This window comes from Phocoena sinus, chromosome 11 (assembly GCF_008692025.1).
Source record: "Phocoena sinus isolate mPhoSin1 chromosome 11, mPhoSin1.pri, whole genome shotgun sequence".
Classification (NCBI taxonomy): Eukaryota; Metazoa; Chordata; class Mammalia; order Artiodactyla; family Phocoenidae; genus Phocoena; species Phocoena sinus.
Window position 1 is genome coordinate 39,229,077 of NC_045773.1, and position 21,304 is coordinate 39,250,380.

General features: G+C 54.4%; 2 protein-coding genes across 10 annotated transcripts in view; both read right to left on the reverse strand.

Annotated features, from left to right (window-relative positions):
• Positions 1-55: 55 nt before the first annotated feature.
• Positions 56-15,062, reverse strand: P4HTM (prolyl 4-hydroxylase, transmembrane). The gene is made up of 9 exons (XM_032647687.1): positions 14,393-15,062; positions 14,095-14,176; positions 5,436-5,626; positions 4,480-4,576; positions 2,925-3,087; positions 2,180-2,365; positions 1,350-1,440; positions 1,031-1,154; positions 56-503 (listed from the first exon to the last, which is right to left on the reverse strand). Exons 1-9 carry the CDS (start codon positions 14,720-14,722, stop codon positions 283-285), a joined length of 1,485 nt encoding a protein of 494 aa, XP_032503578.1. The 5' UTR covers positions 14,723-15,062; the 3' UTR covers positions 56-282.
• Positions 15,063-19,231: 4,169 nt separating this feature from the next.
• The window catches only part of ARIH2 (ariadne RBR E3 ubiquitin protein ligase 2), a 45,604-nt gene continuing 43,531 nt past the window's right edge, over positions 19,232-21,304 (reverse strand). For 8 of the 9 annotated variants that reach the window (XM_032647695.1, XM_032647696.1, XM_032647694.1 and 5 more), the window contains 2 exons: positions 20,492-20,575; positions 19,232-20,262 (listed from right to left, as the gene is read on the reverse strand). In XM_032647695.1, the coding sequence (XP_032503586.1) occupies positions 20,191-20,262; positions 20,492-20,575 (156 nt within the window). In that variant the 3' untranslated portion in view covers positions 19,232-20,190. Of the gene's footprint in view, positions 20,263-20,491; positions 20,632-21,304 lie in introns of all 9 variants that reach the window. The other variant, XM_032647690.1, reaches the window with a different exon arrangement.

The window sequence follows — 21,304 nt, forward strand, 5'->3', positions numbered from 1 at the left end:
AGCATGCACCCGGTCGCGGCGCCCCGCCCCGCCCATTATGCCTGCACCCTGTTCCGAGGTTCTCGGCCCTGCAGCTCCAAGCCGCGTAGTTTTATTTGTTGGGGAAGCACGGGGCTGTACACAATAAATAACATGGATATAGGAACTGTGCCCTAATCGCGGCTGGAGGTGGGGATGGGGCAAGACATCGGCCAGGCCTTTGGGCTGCAGCTGGACAGGGGTAGGGCCCCCAACCTCGGGCAGCAGGCGACCTGCGGCTGGGGACCGCGACGGACACTCCCCTCAGAGTTCCACGCGAGTGTCGCGGTAGGCCCGGTCCAGGGCCCACTCCGGCTGCGAGTCGGCGCCACTTTCGCGGGCCAGGCGCGCCATCTCCTGCTGGAACAGTGCCTGCCGCGCCCGGCTGGGGTCAACGTTGATCCAGTTGTTGGCGATCCACTTAGTGCCACGCGTGACCAGGCAGCCCCCGTGCAGCGAGTAGTCGTCCACGTCGCCCACCCAACCTAGGAGAGGAGGATGGTGTGAGCAAGGGAGGGGACCAGAGAGAATCTAGGCTGGACTGAGCTGAGCTTGTGGGCTGACCTGAGCTTGGCCTCATATTGCCCAAGTGCATGGCAAGGGTAGGCCCAGCTGTGCACACCTTCAGTGGCAATCATCTGGCCACAAGGCCTCCTTGGGGGCTCAGCATCTTTCTCTAGCGAATGCCTTATCAACACCACTGGCTCTCTGAAATCAGCTTTCTTGCTGCCCGGCCTGTCCACAGCCCTTCCCAGTCTAGGCTACTAAGGTGCACGTGTCCCCCGCCCCAGTCAGCTGGAAGGCTAGGGCATCAAGGAATGACAGGGTTCCAGAAAGCCCAGGAGGCTGCACAGGTACAGGCTGCTGAAGTCACTGAGGATGGTCTTTGGGAGGCACTAGGGGCAAAAAAACATTTGAAGGGCAGCCAGAAACAGCTCACCAGGGTGGCAACCAGGGCTGGGTAAAGGGAAGCTTCCCTCAAGGCAGCCCTGGCCTGGCCACAGGTCCTCACCTTGCCCATCAGGCAGGTAGTTGTACCAGAAGACTGCTGTGCCCTGGCGGGGCTTGACACGCAGGTTCCCCTTGTCACAGTGCCTCCGAGTGTCACGGAGGTCAACATCATCCTGAATCAGACTCTGTGGGCAGCAGAGTGGTGGGGTTTTCAAGCTGCCCTGACTGTATGGCCAGGAGCCTAAGGACAGCCAGTCAAAGGTGGCCAGAGGGAAACCAGTCAGATGTCCCCAGGGGCCTCATCCCAGGTCTGGGGGGGTATGTACTGTTTGCCCAAGGCCCTGCCATCCCACCAGAGTAACAGCCCGGTTGGCCCTTACCATTTCGTCATAGGTTCTGTTGTCTGCTACAGGAAAGACAGTCTCGCCCCCACCGGTGACGTTGTTCAAATAAAACAGCACTGTCATGTAGCTGTAAGGCAGGGGGACTGTTGAGCAGGTTCCCAGCTGTGGATGCTTCCCAGGGGCTTACCTGTGGGCAGGATAAGCTGCCCAGGTCCCCAAGGGCCAGAGGGGCAGGCTGGGATCAGTGACAACAGGGCAGGTCAGTACCGAGATGTCCCTAGCCCATTCTTCTTCCCACAAACCCAGTCTCTTTCTGTCAGTCACAATGTTTTTTATGGCCAAGATCACAGGTGCAATTAGCTAAATTACATGGCCCTGACCAAGGGCCAGCTGGGAAAGGTAGGCTAGCAGAAGCAGCAAGATCATGCAGAGGGCTGGTTGTGACTAGAAGGGGCTGAGCCAGAGCAGCCACTTGAAGAGGAGAGACCTGCCACCATACCTTGGCAGGGGAGGGGGGCATAGCTTCAAAGGGAGAAGCTGAGGTCTCCAGCAGTGCCAGCAGGATCAATAACCAGGGAGGGAGCGGAAAGAATCAGGGGTCCAAACTTGCCCCTTGCCTGAGAGCTCTGGGGGCGGCTTTCAGTGTCTGTGGGTACCTCAGTCTGGCCACTGAGACAACATGACCACCCCTTTTGGGCCACTTGGTAAACAACCTGAGGGGAGAGATGGGGGTATCCTCGACCAGGATGGCCCAGCACTCTCCTGGCCCCATACCAAGGGGCAAGCCCACAGGGCAGGGCTGTGCTTGTGTCATCGGGGTGCCTGGTCTGGGAGTTGAAGACAGCCCTCAGGTGGGAGGTACTTGCCGGCAGGAGGTCTCGAAGGGTACAGACTCATTGGCTACCAGCTTGGTATGGGAGCAGATGGTCTCTGGGTACACAGGCCCGCTGTCCACATGGGCATGGTAGTGGCCTCCCTCGCCATACCGCACGACCTGCAGCGGCTCGCTGAGCTCCACGATCTCAGGTGACAGGCGGGTGAGGCGCAGTACCCTGGTGGGCAGCAGGCATTCAGCTAGGCAGCCCCATGCCAGGTGGCACCCTGAGGGAGCTGGCAAGGTGGACCCTGGGCCTGCCACAAGCTCTGCCCCTATTTCCCCTGGAAGCTCCTTAAGCCACCCCAGACTGGCCCTGTAAGAGCAGGAAGGGGTTACTCATGATGAGCCCTTCTCCCTGGATGCCAGAGACATCACTGGGTGGGAAAGATGAAATCTTCATTAAGTTGGGGGAGGGGGAGACACTCCCTCCAGGAAGGAGGCTGTTTATCTAAAACCCCTGGCTGCTCAGGGGCAGGGGGTCCTGTGGACAGAGATAAGAGATCACTTCTCTAATTAGCAGAAAACAAACATTCACTCTGTTTCTAATCCCAAATGTCTACTGTTTCCCACAATCAGGGCTAATTTGCTTTTGTTAATTGTCCCCTAATGAGTCCCAATCCTGGTCTAACAAGTGGAACTTAATCCTGAGTTGGTTAATCAATTCCGTTTTCTCAGTCTCAGCTAAGGACTTCTATGGGGGCCCTGCACCAGGGAGGACAGCCTCAGGTGCTCACCTCTGGCGGATGGCGCGCATAACGTGGTGGGCACCTTCGCCCTGGTAGAGCCACGTGTGGTGGCTGTTCCGCACCAGCTGGCTGGACTCTGCCTTGTGGCTCCTCATATACTTGTGAAAGTCGCGAAGGTCCATGTTGGAGAACTCCTGTCGGCTCAGCACTCCTGCAGAGGGCACCCATCATTAATGCCCACCAAGCCCATGTGGGGAGGGCATAGTGGGGAGGCTGCACCTTCCTACCTACCCCTGGCCTCAGGCACGGGGGGGCCATGTGCACCTGTCCCTCAACCTGGACTCAGGTCAGATGAAATTGGCCTCTGTCACATTAGGCCCTACGGGAAGACCCAGAGAAGCTCATTTCCTCAGTTTAAGCCCTGATTTTGCCCCCAAAAGGATGAAGCCCAACCCCCATTAGACTGGCCAGAGAGCAGGGTCTCCAAAGGAAGCTTAAGCCATATGGCCAGGACACTAGGCCAAGGACTGCCCTTGGCCCTCCAGCCTGGCTCTGTAGAGCGTGATGGCCACTCTCTGGTCCTGTAGAGGGGGAAGAAAGAGAGCATTCAGTGTTGGGTTTTGTCCAGGGCCTTCCACACTGTAGGGTGTAAGCTGGGATCGGTCCCCAGGAGTTCCTTCGTGACCTTGGGTCTCATCCTGAGTGGAATACACCTGGCCAGTCCTGCCCGCTGGGTAAACCAGTCTACCTCAGCAGAGAAAGCCAGGCCACTCTCCCAAATGAGAACACTCTCCCCTGTTCCTGCTCAACCCACAAAGCTGGGCTGTATCCTCTTAGGGTTCTGGAAGAATAGCTGGTGTCTTTGCTACATGTTATCCTGGCTGACCAACTGACACACTTCCATGCTTCGGCCCAGATTTCTCTGAGGGTGGGTGCACTCGAGGGCTGTGAGTCTGTCACAAGCTCTGCACATAGGGGCAGTAGCAGCACGATGCCCCTCCAGCCACAGGTCCCAGGCAGATTCTTCACTGTGGGTTCACCAGCCACAAAGCCATTCTTCCAAGTCCTATTTCCTCAACTGGTCCAGAACTTGGACATGAGGGTAATAACTACACCTCAGAAACTTCCTGGGGGTTATTACCAAAGGCGAGGGTGCTTACAGGACAGCACTCCTGCCCACATGACCCCAAGCAGTTAGCATGACTCCAGGGGGGCAAGAGGAAGGCAAGGGGGACCTTGGTTAGACCAGAGAGGCCGACTGCTAGGGCAAGACCGTGTGCCTGGCTGGAGAGAGGCAGATGCCAAGCTGACCTCACTGTTCCTTTGCTCCCGCTATACCACTCTGCCCTCTGCCAGCCAGCAACCATACCTCCTGTACCCCAGATGCTGCCTGGTGAGGTCAAAAGAGCCTCCAAGAACTGCCCTCTAGACTGTCACCAAAGGGAATGGCAGAGTCTAGCTACTGCCTAATTCTCAGGGGTAAGGGCAAGGCTGGATCCTCACCTCCTCATCTCTGGCTACTCTAGAAGCTGGGCATAGAGGCTACCTGGCTTGGGGGGCAGGAGGCTCACAGCGACAGAACTGTGGCAAGGTATGAGCTCACCATCACCATCAGGGTCAGCCTTGATCGCAGAGTACATCTCCTGAATGTTCTCTGGAGTCATCCACCGTCCATTTCCCAGGCGAGTCTGGGCCAGGACCTAAAGCACAAAATGGTGCCTCAGTGGGGTGGCCCCAGTGATGGAGAGTCACCAGAGCACAGACAGCTGCCTAGTTCCTTCTGTAGGGCTGAGGGTTCAGGTGATAGGGCATGGGTGAGGACGAAGGACAGAGCCCAAGGTCCCTGAGCTGAAGTGAGGGTAGGCAGAGAGGTCTAGAGGCATCTGGGGAGGAAGCCAGAAGACAGTCAAAAGACCTGTGGGCCATGACCATTCTCAGCCCTGGTGGGACTGTGGCTTCCATGGGGAACACTGTCAGCCTATTGGAGGCAGAGCAAAGGACAGGCCTGTGTCCCACCCAGATACCCCAGGTGAGGTGGGGGAGGCCAGGGCCTGGGTGCGAAAAGGGAAGAGGCACCATGGGGAGGCCTGGCCAGTGAATGACCACCAGGCCCCTTAGGAAGATTGGGCTCCGTGAGGCACTCTATATAGGCAAGGGACCCTGCACCCCACCAAGACCTCTCTCAGAAGCCTGGGTGTGAGGGGCATGCAGAGAGAGATGCAGACTTCTGGCTTCCTCTGAGCTGCCACCCCATCCACCATGAATTCTGCGGGGCTCCCAGCAACAGCAGCAAGGAATCCAGACCACAGACAGCACACCACCTGGGAACTGTCGCAATAAATGCCATCACCTCCAGGTAGATTCTCCTGCCATCCTCTGGGGTTCCCAGGGCAGCAAGGGGCTCTCTAGGAGGGAAAGTGGACCCTGGGCATGCCCAAGTTGATCTGAGGTGGCATCTGACTCTTGGGGCCGGGGCCGAGCAGTACAAGTGACCTGGCCACCAGAAACAATTTTGGGCATTCCCACCCTGGTGCCTACTCCAGGCCCCAGGATCCCAACCTCATGGAGCTGCAGGCGACCATCATGGTTTTGGTCCAGCAGCTGGAAGAGGTCCAGCTGGCTGATTTGCATTGTGCCCATTGCTTCCTCATACTCTTCGGTGGGCAGGATCTGGCTGCGTTGTAACCCCTTCATCTGTGCCAGGTGGATGATGAGCCGACACTCCTCATCACTCAAGAAGCCAGGGATTTCTGCCAGAAGAGGTGGGGTGGGGGGTGAGGCCAAGAACCGGGCCAGGAAGCTGATGCACCAAATAAATACCTTCCTCTCTGCAGGGTTCTTGGGGTAGTCCCTGTCCCCTGCTGGTCACCAAGTCAGGAGGACTTCACATCTGCTCTAGACCGTGACCCCAAGGTCAAGTTGTCCTGCAAAGGTTAGCCAGCGTTTGGAACACGGGGCCTCTCTTTTTGATGCTGAGAGCACACAATTTCCAGGGGAGTCCTGGGAGGTGAGCCAGAGCAAAGCTGGGGATGGGCTAACCCACCTTGGAGTGGGACCAAAGGCCAGAGGGTGGACCTAAGGGGTGGAGGGGTGACCTCCACTCCTTACTGGGTATATATTTTAAAAGGGTGGGGGGAATGTTGGCAGGTTTTTGCTTTCATTATTGCTTTTCAGCATTGTTCAAATAAAAACAAAGTGAATACATCCAGCATTCTAGGTCTTGCCCTCCATTCTCTTGCACAAGTGGGTGCTGGTCATCCGTCCACTACTGAGTTGCCCAGCGCTGGGAGGTCAGTGGGGGTCACTCAGTATTTTAGCAGATGCTCTGAGAAGATGCCCCAGTGTCCTTTGCTTTGGGAACAAATGTACACTGAACGCCTACTCCACGCCTCTAAGCCCAAGTAAAGGCCAGTCGGGCCTGGGGCTTAGCTCCAGTGGCTGGATGACCCCACACCAGCTCCACAAGCAGGTCAGTGGAGCTGGAACGCGAAGCTCACACCTGGCGAGCCCACATCCCAGTGACTCCAGGCACTTCCAGGGCTGGAGCCTGGGCCTTGCTTCATTCTCTTGTTCCTGGGAGAGAGGACTTCCTTTGACGGGGCACAAGAGGCCCACACAGGAACTGACTGGAGGAAGGGCCATGCCGCCACTGTGACCCTTCAGAACTCCTGCAGAGTGGTCTGCCACTTTTCTGGGTTATTCTCTCAGCATGAAGTTCCAGTCATTGCCAAGAGGAAGGGAAATGGCCACTCGGAGCCAGGATTGGAGCAGTTTTTAATAGTAATCACAGCAGATCACACTTAGGGAGCACAGACTCTGTGTCCTGTCCTAAGCATGTCATCAACCCCGTAATGCGTATACTCGTCCTAGAAAACAGGCCCCATTAATTCACCCTTCCTCCCTGAGGATCCCCCAAGCACAGAGACATCAGCAACTTGGCCAGGGCCCCACAGGCTGTCGTACTCCAGAACCCAGGCTCACAGCCAGATTCAGCTTCCATAGGTAGGTGACCCAGATGTGATGACACTGAGGACAGGACAAAAGCCACCCCACCCCACCCCCACCTCTGGCCTGCCTGATCCCCTCAACCTGTCAAACCCAGAAAGGGTATGAGCCATCCACTGGGGGATCAAATTGCTAATCACCAGTCACCTCCTGATCATTTAAAAAGATAAACAAACAAGAAAAGTAAACCAGAAAAAGAAAACACAGGCCCAGGTTTCTTCAGTTTATTAGGTGCCAGTCATTCACAGGCCCAAAGGAGATGCCACCCTCTATACAGCCCCTTGCCACGTGCTATTCAAATGCAAACAGCCCAGGTCAGCACACTGGGGCCTAACCAGGTGGGTCTGAGCACATGGAAGCTGGGCAAACACTGGCTCCTGGGGTGTGGGTATAGCCCTTATAAAGCCCCCAACCTCAGTGCACTGAGACCAAGGCAGAGAAAGCAGGTGATGGATCAAGGGCTGTGGCGGCTGGTGGCACTGGTGGTGCTGTTGGGTGACGGTGGGGCAGGGGCTCCCTGGGGCCCCACGCGGTGCATGGTCATTCCCCAAGCCATGGTGCTGTGCCATGACATTGGCTACACAGAGATGCGGCTACCCCACTTGCTGGACCATGACACAGCAGCCGAGGCCAACCAGCAGTCAGTCAGCTGGTTGCCCCTGCTGGCCAGGGAGTGCGACCCTGATGTGCACCTCTTCCTCTGCTCCCTCTTTGCCCCGGTGTGCCTCGACAGGTAGGGCAGGGGCTCCCAGGTAAGGGTGGGGGCCTCTCCTCAGCCAGGGCCTGCTCTGGAAGCTCTTCACTAATCATTGCTGTGTACCTATCAGTGACAGGAGGATGAAGGATTGTTTTGTCAGGGTGTTGCTGGCAGAGAGCGCAGATGCCCATGGGACACAGGAGACATAGGCAGGGGACTATCAATGGTGTGCACCCTTGGTCTGGATCCACAAATCAACAAGGGCTCTTAAATGTCAAGGTAGGGCAAGTGAGCAGCCCGCTCTAGGCTAGGGGCTGAGAACCCCTCTCCAGTGAGGTGTGGCAACTCTGTCTGCCCAAAGGATCCTGGCCAGAGATGGAGCCACGGCTCATCTGGTGGCTTTTTCTCTCAGAGTCCAGAGATTGCAAGGCTGATTCCTCTTCCCCAGCCTAACCTACCCCGTGAACAACAGCTCCCTCAGTTTCTTCTTTGCAGAGCCAGGGCCCTTCCTAGAGCCTCAGGGTGACCATGCCTGTAGCAGCAAGAATGGGCTCCTTCAGAAACTGAGAATTGGGCCCCTTTGCTCTTGGCCAACCCCAGTCCTGGCTAGAAACTGCAGTGTCCTGCAGGCCTTTCAGGACAAGAGGGAGGGCCCTGCTTTCTCCCTCCAAGATGGGGAGTGAAGGCCCAGAGTGCAGGGCCCCTCCCACAGCCCTCTCCCAGGCACTAGGCATCCACCGGAGCTGTAGGGGGAGATGCGCTGCAAAGGTGGAAAGCAGCCTGGGCCAGGGCAGGGGTGGGGCTGGGGATACAAGACAGAAGGGCTGGGAGACCCAGGGCTGAGGGCTAAGATTTCAGCAAGCAAAGGAGCAAGAAGCCCAGCTGCAGGGCTGTTGCTAGGTGACCAGGGTGTCGTTGCCCAACAACTGTGGAGTTTCTGGCCAGCTAGAGCTAGGAGCACACAGAGGACCCAGCTTGGAATCCAGGAACCCTGGTCCTGAGCACCCGCTGCCCCTGACACTTTCCCTACCCTGCAGGGTCATCTACCCGTACCGAAGCCTGTGCGAGGCCGTGCAGACCAGCTGCGCCCCCATCATGGCCTGCTATGGCTACCCCTGGCCAGCCATCCTGCACTGCGGATGCTTCCCCGCCGGCCACGGCCTCTGTGTGGCTGCCATCTCCAACGGCTCCCGCCCGAGCCGCCCACGTGAGTCTCTACACAGCTTCTAGGCTGGTCTAACCCTTTCTCAGCCCCACAGGCTGCACCCCACCCTTTCAAATCACAACTCTCAGGGATCAGGTAACTGGGTCTCTCTGGTGGGAAAGAAGAGGGATAACCCACAGCGGCCATCCATCTCAGAAAGGGTAAAGAACAAGGGGAAAGTGGGAGAAACCCCTGCTGATGGCTCCCCTCCTCCACCCGGGGTCCAGGGGGAGCCTCACTCAGCTCCTCCCCCCAGTGCCGCGTGCCAGCTGCAGGGACTGTGAGTTACAGGACACCAGCTCGTCCAAGGAGGTCCTGGACATGCTCTGCGCTAGCGATTTTGGTGAGCCTCTGGTGCCCAGCACCCCTTACACCCCCTTACAAGTGGGTTCATTACAACTCCTGGCTTGGTGCTAAGACAAAAGAAAGAGGGGATACCCAAACGTTATGCCTGACTAGAACTAAAAAATAAGTTCCTTTAATAATTGCTAAAAAAACAACATCCCAGGAGGACAGGCCTTCTCTAGGACCCTGATTCCAAGAGCAGAACATCAGACAAGAGGGTTTGGCTTACCAGGTGGAGGGGAAGATGGGGATACTCAGAGGGGCCAGGCTCATCACCTCGGCCCTCTGATCCCATTCAGCAGTGAAGGTTAGGCTCTCCTGGCGCAGTGGGTCATCCTCCGGACCCTCAGACTGCGACCTGGACTCACAGCTAGAGGTGCTGAAGGTGGGCCCACTGCCCCCTGGGGAGCTGGCGCCTACTCTGCGACGCTGGCTACAGCTGGATGCCACGTGTGTGTACAACCTCCTGCGCGGAAGGTATGCTGGGACCTACGTGCTGAGTGGGGAGGTGCAGGGTCACGGTCTGCTGGTAACCACGGCCTATGGTTGGAGCCAGGGCCACAGAAATCTGCAGCTGGCCATGTGCAGGTGGCATCGTCACCAGTGCCCAGAATAGAGTCAACCCAGGTGGGGAGAGCCTGGGACTTTATAGCCACAGCCTCTGCAGTGGCCACGCAGACCATGTGCTCCCCTGGACACACATAAAACGCTCTTTCTGCTGCCCTCCATGGATATTTGCAGACCAGAGTCCAGAGTAACTCCAAGGCTCACCCAGAACCAGCATAAGGCAGGGCAGAAGTCCACTTCTGTGGTCCTTCCTCCTGGAAAAAGTCAGCTAGCCTTGTGTGCTGGGCAGGCAAGACTACCTTTCTGAACTTCCCAGACCTGGGATGCCAGCCTGGCTGATGCCCTGCTCCTGCCCACAAGCCCCAGCATCCCAAGTTGAGCCTCAGGGCAGGCACAAAGCCTCAGGCTATGCTCACCCAGGCACTATGCTGCTTGTCAAGCCCCAGACAGACTCAATTATATCTTCCTGACCTTTACTGAGTCCACAATCCTGCCAAGCAGCAGGCCTGTGGAACAGCAGGGCGGTTCATACAGAAAACTGCATTAAGCTGCTTACAAACCTGAACTAATATGCATACTACAATTCTTTCCCTACTTCTGCGCTTCTGTCAAGAGAGCACAGTGGTCTTATGTAACTGCTTTATTGTTTTTTTTAAGCTGAAAAAGAATAGGTCTGGAAATCCTATAATAAAGCAGTTATGGTTTTAACATACATTGTTTTGTGTACTGGTATCAATTACTCATTTACCTTAAATAGTTAAGAAAGTGGACTAAAACTCTTGCTGGCCCACTGGAAGTGCCCCCTGCTGCTCTTGAAGAGGGTGCCAAATAAGGAGGCACCTGCCCAGGGTGATGGTGGAGGCCACTCTGCACACAAAGACAGGTGCTGGACTGGCTGAGAGTATCTAGTAAACCCCTCCAGCTGGCCAATAATTGTCAGCAGTAGACTCTGGCCGCTGGACACACAGCCATATCAAATCAGGCCTCCCACACATGCAGCTAACCTTTAGGGGCAAAGACACAATTAACAAATAAATAAGATAGTTTCCAATGATGCTAAGCGCTGAGAAGAAAACGGAGCAGGCTGACGCAACAGAGAGCCTGGAAACCTCTTGAGACCAGTCTGAGGTGGAGAGAGGTCTCTGAGGAGGCGAGGTTTGAGCAGAGGCCTGATGCGGGGGAAGGCATCCTCGGTGAGAGCCAAGTCTGAGCCTTCTGGTGGAGGGAACTGTGCATATAAAGGCGCCAAGGCAGGACTTCCCTGGTGACGTAGTGGTTAAGAGTCTGCCTGCCAATGCAGGGGACACGGGTTCGAGCCCTGGTCCGGGAGGACTCCACATGCCGTGGAGCAACTGAGCCCGTGTGCCACAACTACTGAGCCTGCGCTCTAGAGCCTGCAAGCTACAATGACTGAGCCCGCGTGCTGCAACTACTGAAACCCATGCATCTAGAGCCCGTGTTCCACAGCGAGAGGCCACCGCAATGAGAAGCCCGTGCACCCTGAGGGGTAGCCCCCGCTCACCGCAACTAGAGAAAGCCCACACGCAGCAACGAAGACCCAACACAGCCAAAAATAAATTAATTAAAAAAAAAAGGCGCCAAGGCAGCAATGAGCTTGGTGTCTGAGAATCAACAGGGGGTGAGTGAGGGAAGGGTGGTGGGAGATGAGGTCTGAGAGATGAGAGGGTCTTGGGGCACCAAATGAGACGTAGAAGTGGAATGGGAAATCATGGAGGCTTTTAAGGAAGGGAGTGATGAGATCTGATCTGCAGTTTAAATACAGAATGAGTGTGAGGTGGAGGGGGAAGTGAGCCACATGAGAGAAAGCAATGTCCCTAGAGAGGTGACAGTGAGTCAGAACTGGAACACCTCCCTTCTGAACTGAACAGGACAACGGTCCAAATCCTTGGGAAATGCCTACCACAGTCAAGCAGGTATCCTCCAGGAACTCGGGGGGGGGGCGCGTTTGTGGCCCAGGTCCCACTTACCAAATGTCTCTAGGAACAAAGGTGGGAAACAGGAAATTTACCCCAAAGGGAGAGGCTGAAGGTTACGTGCGGATTTCCCTGTGAAGTGGTGGGGTTCCCTTCCACAGAGATGGAGGCACCCTAGGGTAAAACCCAGTCCCCTTGCCCCAGCTGACACCCTGAACACCTACCCCTTGAGCCCTGGCATTTTTGGTCCCTGATGGTGGGTCACAGTAGGGCAAGGTGTAATAGCAGGCCCATTCTCCTTGGGCCCTGCCTGCCTCTTTAGGGCGACAGTAGGTGGATGGACAGGCAGGCACAGAAAACAGAGACACTGCTCCTTCTTGGGGTGAGGCTTCCTTCTTTGGATTCATCCAACACCACATTCAGGAACTGCCCCTCCTTGGACACCCTCTCCCCTGTGGTTAGCCTGTCTCACAACTGGACTTCTTATAATCACTGACCTCTTCCTCATTTGTCTCACCTCATTTCACCAAGCAGCAAGCCCCAGGACTTTCTGAGTAAAACCTGGGACATCTTTCACCAACAGACTCAAAGGTAGTGTAAGAGTTTTGGAGGAAGTGAGAACAACAATTAGGAAGGTCTTGCTGCAACTGCCCAGTTCTCCTAATCATGCCCTTTGTAATTTATCTGCACAAACAGAAACCCATCTGATGGCTTAACCAGAATCAGTTTACCTTTTGTCAAATCTCTTCTGCTTCCCATAATGTACTCTTGGTGACTTCGGGTCTGTGTTTCTCATTCTCTGCTTTGTAGGACTTTGACGCAACAAGCTGCATGTTAGGGGGTTAGGGTTAGGGGTTATGCCTCATGGCTCACTTAACCTAACCTATATCTGAATTAAGTATATACGGGTCCAAAAAGGCTGATAAGAGAAAGTACACCCACCTCAATGTGTCCGTCTCACAACAGTGGAATAGTAATGGGGAGAGTTGTTCCCTTGCCTGGATCACCTGTTCCTTGACAGCCACCTGGCTTCATCCCACAGCTCCTGCGGGTCTGTGCTCAAATATCCTTCTCAGGGCGGCCCACCCTGACCACCTTACTCAGTTTCAACCCCAGTTGAAATTCTGCCTTACTTGTCTGTGATCACTTATCACCATCTGACACACCATGCGTGTTTATTTGTCTGTAACCTCATTCGACTGTCAGCTTCAGGTGTTTTTTGTTTTCCTATTTTGTCCAATTCTGTATTCCCGGCACCTGAACTAGTGCTTTGCTCAGACTTCAACATTATGCAATAATAATAATAATCTTTTAGTGCCTTCCCTACAACAGGACTGACATCCTAATCTATGTGAAATCATTCTCACAGGTCTAGGCATAATCCCCAACCAGGGCCCTCCGCCTTAGGGTTAACAGCATGCGCTCAGATGCTCTGCTTTGGTTCCCAGTCCCCTCCTGAAAGCCCCTTACCCCTTCCATCCCCCAGCAGCCAGGAACACCTCAGGTCTGCAGGTAAGTGTGTCACTGAGGCTGGGTACCCAGGACTGGGGTGGGAAAACCTATCTTGGGCAAGGTCATGGGTCTGGGGACCCCCATCTTGTTGGTACTGGTAGTCTTTGAAGGACTTCAGGTCTTCACAACTAGCACGTTGGCTTTAGAGTGCAGGCTGTAGAGAAAGTCTGCCTTGTTCTAATCCTAGCTTCACCCTGAACTAGCTGTGTGAGCCTGGCCAAGCAACAGGGGCTCTCTGTGCCTCACTTTCTCACCCACTAGCCTGACAGTGGGACCTACACACATCTCATAGAGGGGTTGTGAGAATTAAATGGAATGATCACGTAAGTCTAGCACATAACAAGAGCTCAGAAAATGTGAGCTATGATGCTGGTTCCAAATGAGGTCACCCTGGAAGGCTCTGCCTACTGTAATGGCTGAACACAAAACTCCATCCTAAGAAGAATCCCAGAGTGCTGGTAGCAAAGGCTGGTGCCCTTGTGGGGCAGGTTTGGGGGCACCAGCTTACCCACATTTGGACAGCCTGCTTATCAGACCCACTTTGGGAGTGGAATTTCCCCTCACAGGTCCTGAGATCAGCTAGGACCTGGTTATCAGTCTGTCTGACCCTCCCCCCATTCTAGAATGTGACAGAATTAACCATGGCAGGGAGCCTCCAAAGACAGTTTCAATGAAATGTTTAGACACTAGCTTCTAGATCACATTGCTCAGCCCTGTGATGGAAGGATCAGCTGCAGAGAGTAAGGGTCACAGAGGGGAGTGTGGAAAGGTCAGCCTGTCACCCTATATTGGAGATGGGGGCGGGTACCTCACTTGGGGCAACCTCTGGGTGGAAAAGAAAGGGCTACTTTGAAGCAGCCATTTTCAAAACAGTAGTCACGTGGTCAAATGAGCCTCAAGGCAGCCACCAAATCGCAGCCCCTGACCCTTCCTGGGGGTGCCCAGCGAACTTACCGAAGAGCAGCGGCTTGAGGCTGAGGGTTCGGATGAAGTGATCCCTGTCGGCAACCAGCTGGACCTTGCGCTCATACCCCACCTAAGGGAAAGCGGCACAGCGGGCAGCTCGGGCGCCAGGCCCCTACGTGCGAGAAAGGAAAAAACGCCCCGGCCCGGTGGGCGGCGGCGGCCGAGTGAGGGGGTGCGCGCGGCAGGCCGGGACGGCGCAGGGAGCAGCGTGGAGCCCCGGGCTGACTGCCGGCCGTCTCGGGCTCGGCGGTGCAGGGACTGGAGCGCGCCGCGGCGGAGGCCTCACCTTGATGCCCTCCAGCCGCGTGAGGGGAGCCAAGGTTGGCGCGGGCCCTGGGCCCTGGGCCCGGCGCTGGGGCCCGGGGTCGCTGCTGTCGTCGCCGTTGCTGTAGTGTACGAAGAGCAGCAGCGCCAGCACGTTGCCCAGGTACAGGTGCACGAACACCATCAGCACCAGGAAGTAAGCGCGCGAGCAGATGCCGCGAGGCTTGCACAGCGGCCGGACCGGTGTGTCCTCACAGTCACCCAGTCCCGCCGCTGCCCCGACCGGGTCGTGCTGGGGCGGCGCCCACTGCGGACTCACAGCCTCAGGCCGCCGGCCTGCCGCCGCCGCCATGGTGCCCAGGTTGCGCGCGCACCCAGGGGAGGGGCCGCGGGGTTGTCAGCACCACCGCCGCCGAGCCAGCGCGCGCGGCGGTCACCAGCAGGGGGTTCCTGGGGATCCCGCGCCCGCGCTGCACTCAAGATCTCCGCTCCTTGAACCCCGGCCCACACTGAAGTTCCTCTTCCCGAGCTGGGTTATCGTTAGGAGGAGATGCACACTCCCCAGGGCAGAAGCCGTCCCCCAAATGTAGATGCAGACAAGAGCAGCACAGTTACAGGAAACCCCACTGGTAGTTCCTCCGTTCCCCGGTTGAGACGCACTTCCCTCTTCCCGGAACAGTATGGTCTGCATTTTCTCGCTCCCAGGAGTGGGGTGGCAACAAGGAGGAGGCAGTGCCAAAAGATGATTCAATATTGCGGCGGGTTGGGGCGCCGCGGAATCCGATGACTGCGCACATTGTGGTGGCGTCGGACCCAAGGCATTCGGCACTGACACTCGCCAGTGTAGGCGGCCAAGAAACGCCTTGGAGGTCTGCTCTGCGGTCGGTCTGAACCTCCCGGGAAGGGCTGCAGGAGTCAGGTCTTAGGAAGCAACTGCCTGATGTGCGGGGTCGCATAGACTGGGGACCCAGTCTGGAGTGGTCAGAGAGGGCTTCCTGGAGGAGCCCTGGCACCGTAACAGTAACCTGCAGGAATGCTGCAGGTGCTCAGGTTCACAGGAACACTCCTTGCCTCAGCGCTGGCACATATGAAGAGGGAGAAAGGGACTTTTCCATAATTGAGACACCAACGCCTCGGAGGAAAGTTAAACCCAGATTATCCCCAAATATGGATGTGGGAGGACATACCAGTGGCCAAGTGCCCAAACCTGGTCTTTTTCGTTCTCTGCTCACCCCCACCCCCACCCCCACCCCCAAGGTGGACATGCAGACAAGAGGAACATCATTGAGGCAGGTCCCACCGGTGGTTTGTCTTTACACTAAGACCCCCTCTCCCTCCAATTTCCTCCCAGACAAGTACTGTGTGCATATTCTGGTCTCCTCAGTAGGGCAGCCCCATCTTCTTCTCTTGGAGATACTACACACAATGGCAGATTTCATCAGTGCCCAAGTATTGGGTTGGCCAAAAAGTTTGTTCAGGTTTTTCCATAACATGTTGCTGAACTTTTTGGCCAACCCAATACGTGGGTTCATCCAGTCACCTTTAGGGACTATCTTGTCAATCTCCTTAGGAAACTAGAGAAGCACTGTCCAATGAAAGGAGAAGTTCTGGATGTTTTCAAGGAGGGGGGCAGGGCAGGTGGCAATGGGAACCTTTGGGGCTCAGCCAAAGCTGGGATGCTGACCAAATACCTCCAGTGGTCCAGCATCCTGCTTCAGATGGAGTAGGAACTGAGCTCCATAGGCAACTGGCAAGTCTGGACTCTCCCAACATGGAGGCAAAGACAGAGGCAGCGAGGACCTGGCCCTTCTTCCTGAAATGAATTCCAGATGTCATGGTTTTCTGGTATCCATGAATGAATGTTGAGACCACTTCCTTTCTAGCTTTTTAAAACCTATAATTAAATCACCACAAAATGCTCATGTTCCTTAAACTATTTTCCTGAACTCCATTCTCCTAAGTTCCTATTACCTGTATCCAATTGAGTTATACTTACTGCTATGCACAGCTAACATCACCAGAGGGCAAGCAGGTTGGGTGGGAAGTGGGGGGCACCTCACCCCCTTTCTGCTCTGCCTGCTATTGGCTATGGGAATTTCACAACCACAGCATAAACTATAATTTCTTGACCTTTTAAAAGCTATGGCCTTTTTGATATCTAAACCTCTTACCACCCAGGCTGGCTCACCTCACAGGGGTGGCAGTCCCATCTCAGTCATGATACATAGTCAAATCTGGGTCTTGTGCTGAGCTGTTTTAATCTCTATTACAAAAGTTGGATTTACTTTCCAATTTCTATCAGTCAATGTTTTTTGTTTTGCCATTTACTAGAATGATGACCTTGGGCAAATTACTCATTTTGGACGGTGACAGCACCTACCTCACAGGGCTGCTGTGACGACTAAGTGGATATGTGCTCAGTGACCATTAGTGTGATTATCTTGTGGGGGCAGGAACTGGTCTAACAAATTCAATGGCTATGTCCTCCATGCCCAAAATAGAGCTCAGTATATAGGCAATGCTCAGATTGTTGCAGGAAGCCCTGAAGAGTATGTGGAAAATCTCTCCTCCAGATTTTGCTAGAATGTGCTGTCTTCTCTTGTTCTAAGATCACCAAGGGTATGGTGCCAAGGCCATTGGTATCCTGCCCACTGATCTGCAGGAGCAGCTCTTCAGCCCCTGGCCTTGCTGCCTCAGTGAAAACATTCACTAGTGACCAGTTCTGTCTGTGTCCTCCATGTTCTGGAGGCTCCTAGAGGGTAGAGACCATGTATCTTTTGCACACTATTGTATGCCCAGGTGCTGAGCATGGGGCTTGGCACATCTGAAGTCCAAAGAGGAGCAGTTGTGGACTTGACTAGCAGTGTCTGGGACCTCCCTGGCTTTGGCTGCCCTGTGCATGCTGTGCTGCCCACAGCGCTGGAGCCTTCACCCCTATCAGTGAAGTTGCCACCACTCCTGACACCACAAATGCAGACCCCCTCGTTCAGAATCCAAGCTCTGTTTCCTGTCCTCAGCCTTTGGGATTAAACTCCAAACATTTCCAGTTCCCGTCGAGAGTCCTCTCTTCCTAAGCCCAGAGCCCCTATGAAGCCACAAGTCCCGCTTCCATACTCCATGGCCCTTTGCTCCCACATCTGCTTTGGCGGGACCCAAGGATCTTCTGAATAAGCAGCTCAGGGACTCAGCAGGGCTGTAGGGCATTAGAATCAGTACATTACCACATCCTGGGATCTGTGTTTGGTGGGGAATGGTTTGGCCTGCACCCAAGGAGGGAAAGGAAAGCCAAAAGTACCAGGATATTCCACTTCCCTCCACAGGTGACCTCTCCCCAGAAAGGGAAGAAAGGCAGAGCAGTCAGGCCAGTGGGGCCTTCACAGCCCTCTGGAAGAGTGGACTGGCCAACAGGAAGGCCCCTATTTGGTGCTCAGGGGCCTGAACCCCCGGGGGCATTGGCTCAGGAGGCTACTTGGATCCTGTGAAGAATGACTCTGCACACACTTTTATAATCAGAAACTTGCAGTTTATTTTGAATAAACCACTCAAGGTTGAGCAGATGACATCACCTCAACTTTTTCTTTGAAGAAAACAAAGATACATGGTAAATTCATGAAAACACTGTGCCTTCTTTTGCAGGGCAGAAAAATTCTGCCTGACCTTTTCTATCTTCCTGATGTTAACAAGAGACAGCCACTTGAGGCACGAAAGAAAGCTCTCTGCAGATCAAGGGCTGCAGGCTGCAGTCTGGGCACAGAACCTCCTGCAGCTCCAGTGGTTGGGGCCACAGCTGGATGCAAATGCACTATGTGGTAGCTGTGCAGTCCAAAAAATGCCCAGGGTGCCGAGGGTGTGACTTAAGGTGCAGAGCTGCAACTCAGCTCCTGCCGCTGCCATGGCGGTGACACAGAAAGGACTCAATGCAGAGGTAAAAGCTCCAGACACCAGGATCTTCCATGGGCCAATGCAACAGTCACACCCCACCCCTAGGTCCTGCAGCAGGCACTCTTCTCATTCAGTTAGCTCAGCACTGTCCAACTCTGGGTTCATCTGCTATACTCCTAACTTGTCCTACCGCTCCACCCCGTGGTCCTTTCCTTGCAGGAGATGACAGGAAGAGGCAAAATCTGATTGGGGAGAAAGGGAGCCTGCAGCCGGCTATGTACCCCATGACTCCAAGAGTTACAGCTGTCCTCTGCCTTCAAGAGTGATTCAGTTTACAGCTTACATGGTACCTGGGAAATTACCAACTGAGGTGAAAATGTTTGAATATCAAAGAATTTCCAACACAATATTTATTCACAGATCTCCTAAGCAACTCTTCCAGGAGGTCAAGGAGGCCCTATCGAGTATGGACAACTCTGCCGGCCTCAGAGTGGAGGCACTGAAAAAACCCATAGAAACCCCAGGAATCACAGATGTAACTTCTGAAAGGCCCACAGGACCAGGTTCAGGACAGGCAGGACACCATGCAAACCACTTGTTCCTCTGCACTGTGAAAAAGCTGGCCTTTTTCCCTGGCCCGCCCCTTGTGGTACAGGAGCTGGGACCACAAATCAAGAACCGTGCTGGCCTCAGACTCCCAGACCCTAGAGGTGCTGTCCTCCAATAGCTGAAACCAGGCAAGGGGGAGCGCAACCAACCCCTAGAGTGGGTAATGGAGACATACACTCCAGGTTAACATGAAAACAATTTGTGCAAACAAGGTCCCTGAGCCAGGCAGACCAGAGTCCGTCCTTGGGAGGACCATGCTGAACTCTGACCCTAACGTTCACCAGAGGAAAGTGTAGCAGGACAGTGTCAGGTATGGCTGTGTGTGAACCTGGTCAGAGTCACACCACGGGAACACTGGCACAAAAGAAGGAACCAAGTTAAAACAAATTTATTTGGGGCAACAATCCCCTTTAAAAGTGGATCTCTATCTTTAGAAAACAAAAGAAAACTGTGCTGAACTCACATCCCCTGGTCTGGAGGGCCACAAGCCCACCTACATGTTCTGCTGTGGGCTCTGGCCTGAGTAGCCAGACCCAGGTAAAGCTCACTTTCAAGAATTAAGATGAGTCCACAGACACACAGTGCCATCAGACAGGATGACACCCCATGGCAAGACTCCATTCTGTATTGTCTCCTCACTGCCAACGTAAGGCAGTGCACCTGACCACAAAAGGGTCTACAAGGACCAGACAGGAGGCACGATGTGATTCCCTGCGCTCCATGCCTATAACTCAGGCCAACTTAATTTCCCACCATCTGCCACCCATGCTCTTCCCTTGGGACTCTAGCTGTGGCCAAACACATATGAATCTGGCAAGCAAAGACCACTGGGGCCCTCTTGCAGTAGAGATTCTGAGGCAAGGTGAGCGGGCAGCATATGTTACATTCTAAGTAAAATAGCTAGAGGTTAAAACACTCCAATGCCAATTTATTTTTAAAAAGGGTTCTGTGTAATTCTATGGTTTGTTTGCCCCCTCTTTTTTGTATAATTGTACAACCTTTGAAAATTATAAGTTGTAATGATCTAATCCTATTAATAGTCATTCAGAAAAAACTTTCCCTCCCTCCCAACAACCATCCAGGGGGAATTAAAGGTCCTGAGAAGAGGCCAATTCAACATGGCCTCTACCCTGGGAAAAACAAAAAGCAAAAGATGAGGGAAAAAAAAAAAAACAGAAATCGACTAAGAGGTGTGTGGCCAGTGTCTCTCAGGAGTGGTGCCCTGGCTGTTGCCTGGGGTTGTGAAAGGCAGAGCCTGCAGCATGCAGTACAGCAGCCGGGAGACCTCACAGCCACATCTTCCTCACTCTGGCACGTCCATGTCCCAACCTAGGTGTCATGGAAATCCTTCAGCAGGGTTCTCCTCCGCTGCTCTGCTATGTGCATCTGGTTCTCTAAGTCCTGCACCAAGGAAGCAACATAGGTGCTTGCATGGCCCAGTCCCATGAGCAGGGAGCAGCTAAAGCCACCCCACCCCTGCCCCCCCTGCCACGGACTCCAAGAAGTCAAAAGCACTGACCTTCCCACCCTTCTCAGCAGCAGCCTCCAGTCCACATGCCAACTACCATGTTACCTATTACCACACCAGCCCTCCCTTGCCTGCCAGAGGATCCAAGAGGACAGCACTTACCCCTCTGTCATAGCTGTCTGCACGCTCCACCTTCCATGACAGGTTTTCGATCTCAGCCTCCAGCTGAGCCTGCTGGTATTCAAACTGTATGGGTAGAGCAGGAGGGTCAAAAGGAGAAGGGGCTGTAGCCGGGGCAGGGCCTGCAGATGGGAGGGGCAGATGCAGCACCTCAGGCTCGCATGAGCTATAGACAACCCTGTCTCTGATACTGTCCTCAGAGAGCAGTGCTACTTCCTGTACCCAGAGCCAGAATCCAATCAAAAGGCTACCTATGGGGCTTCCCTGGTGGCACAGTGGTTGAGAGTCCGCCTGCCGATGCAGAGGACACAGGTTCGTGACCCGGTCTGGGAAGATTCCACATGCCGCGGAGCGGCTGGGCCCGTGAGCCGTGGCCGCTGAGCCTGCGTGTCCGGAGCCTGTGCTCTGCAGTGGGAGAGGCCACAACAGTGAGAGGCCCGTGTACCGCAAAAAAAAAAAAAAAAAAAAAAAAGGCTACCTATGGAGTAAAGCCATGTGGCAAGGCCACACTCACCCTCCACCCCCAAAGAAAAGGGAAGAACTTAAGCCACTGCAGAGAATGCTCCCAACATACAGTGAAATGGATGCTACAAGAACAAGTCAAAGTGGATATTCACAGACACTGTATTCACTGAATACTTCATTTTTTCAGCCCTTCTGAAAATCAAGAGTCTTAAAATTTTTCAAACCATTTGACTTAGTAATTATATACCCGCTGCACAAATCAGTTGCACAAAGAGGTTTCCCAATGTCTTATTTATGATAGTGAAAAACAGAAACAATAAATGCCCCAAA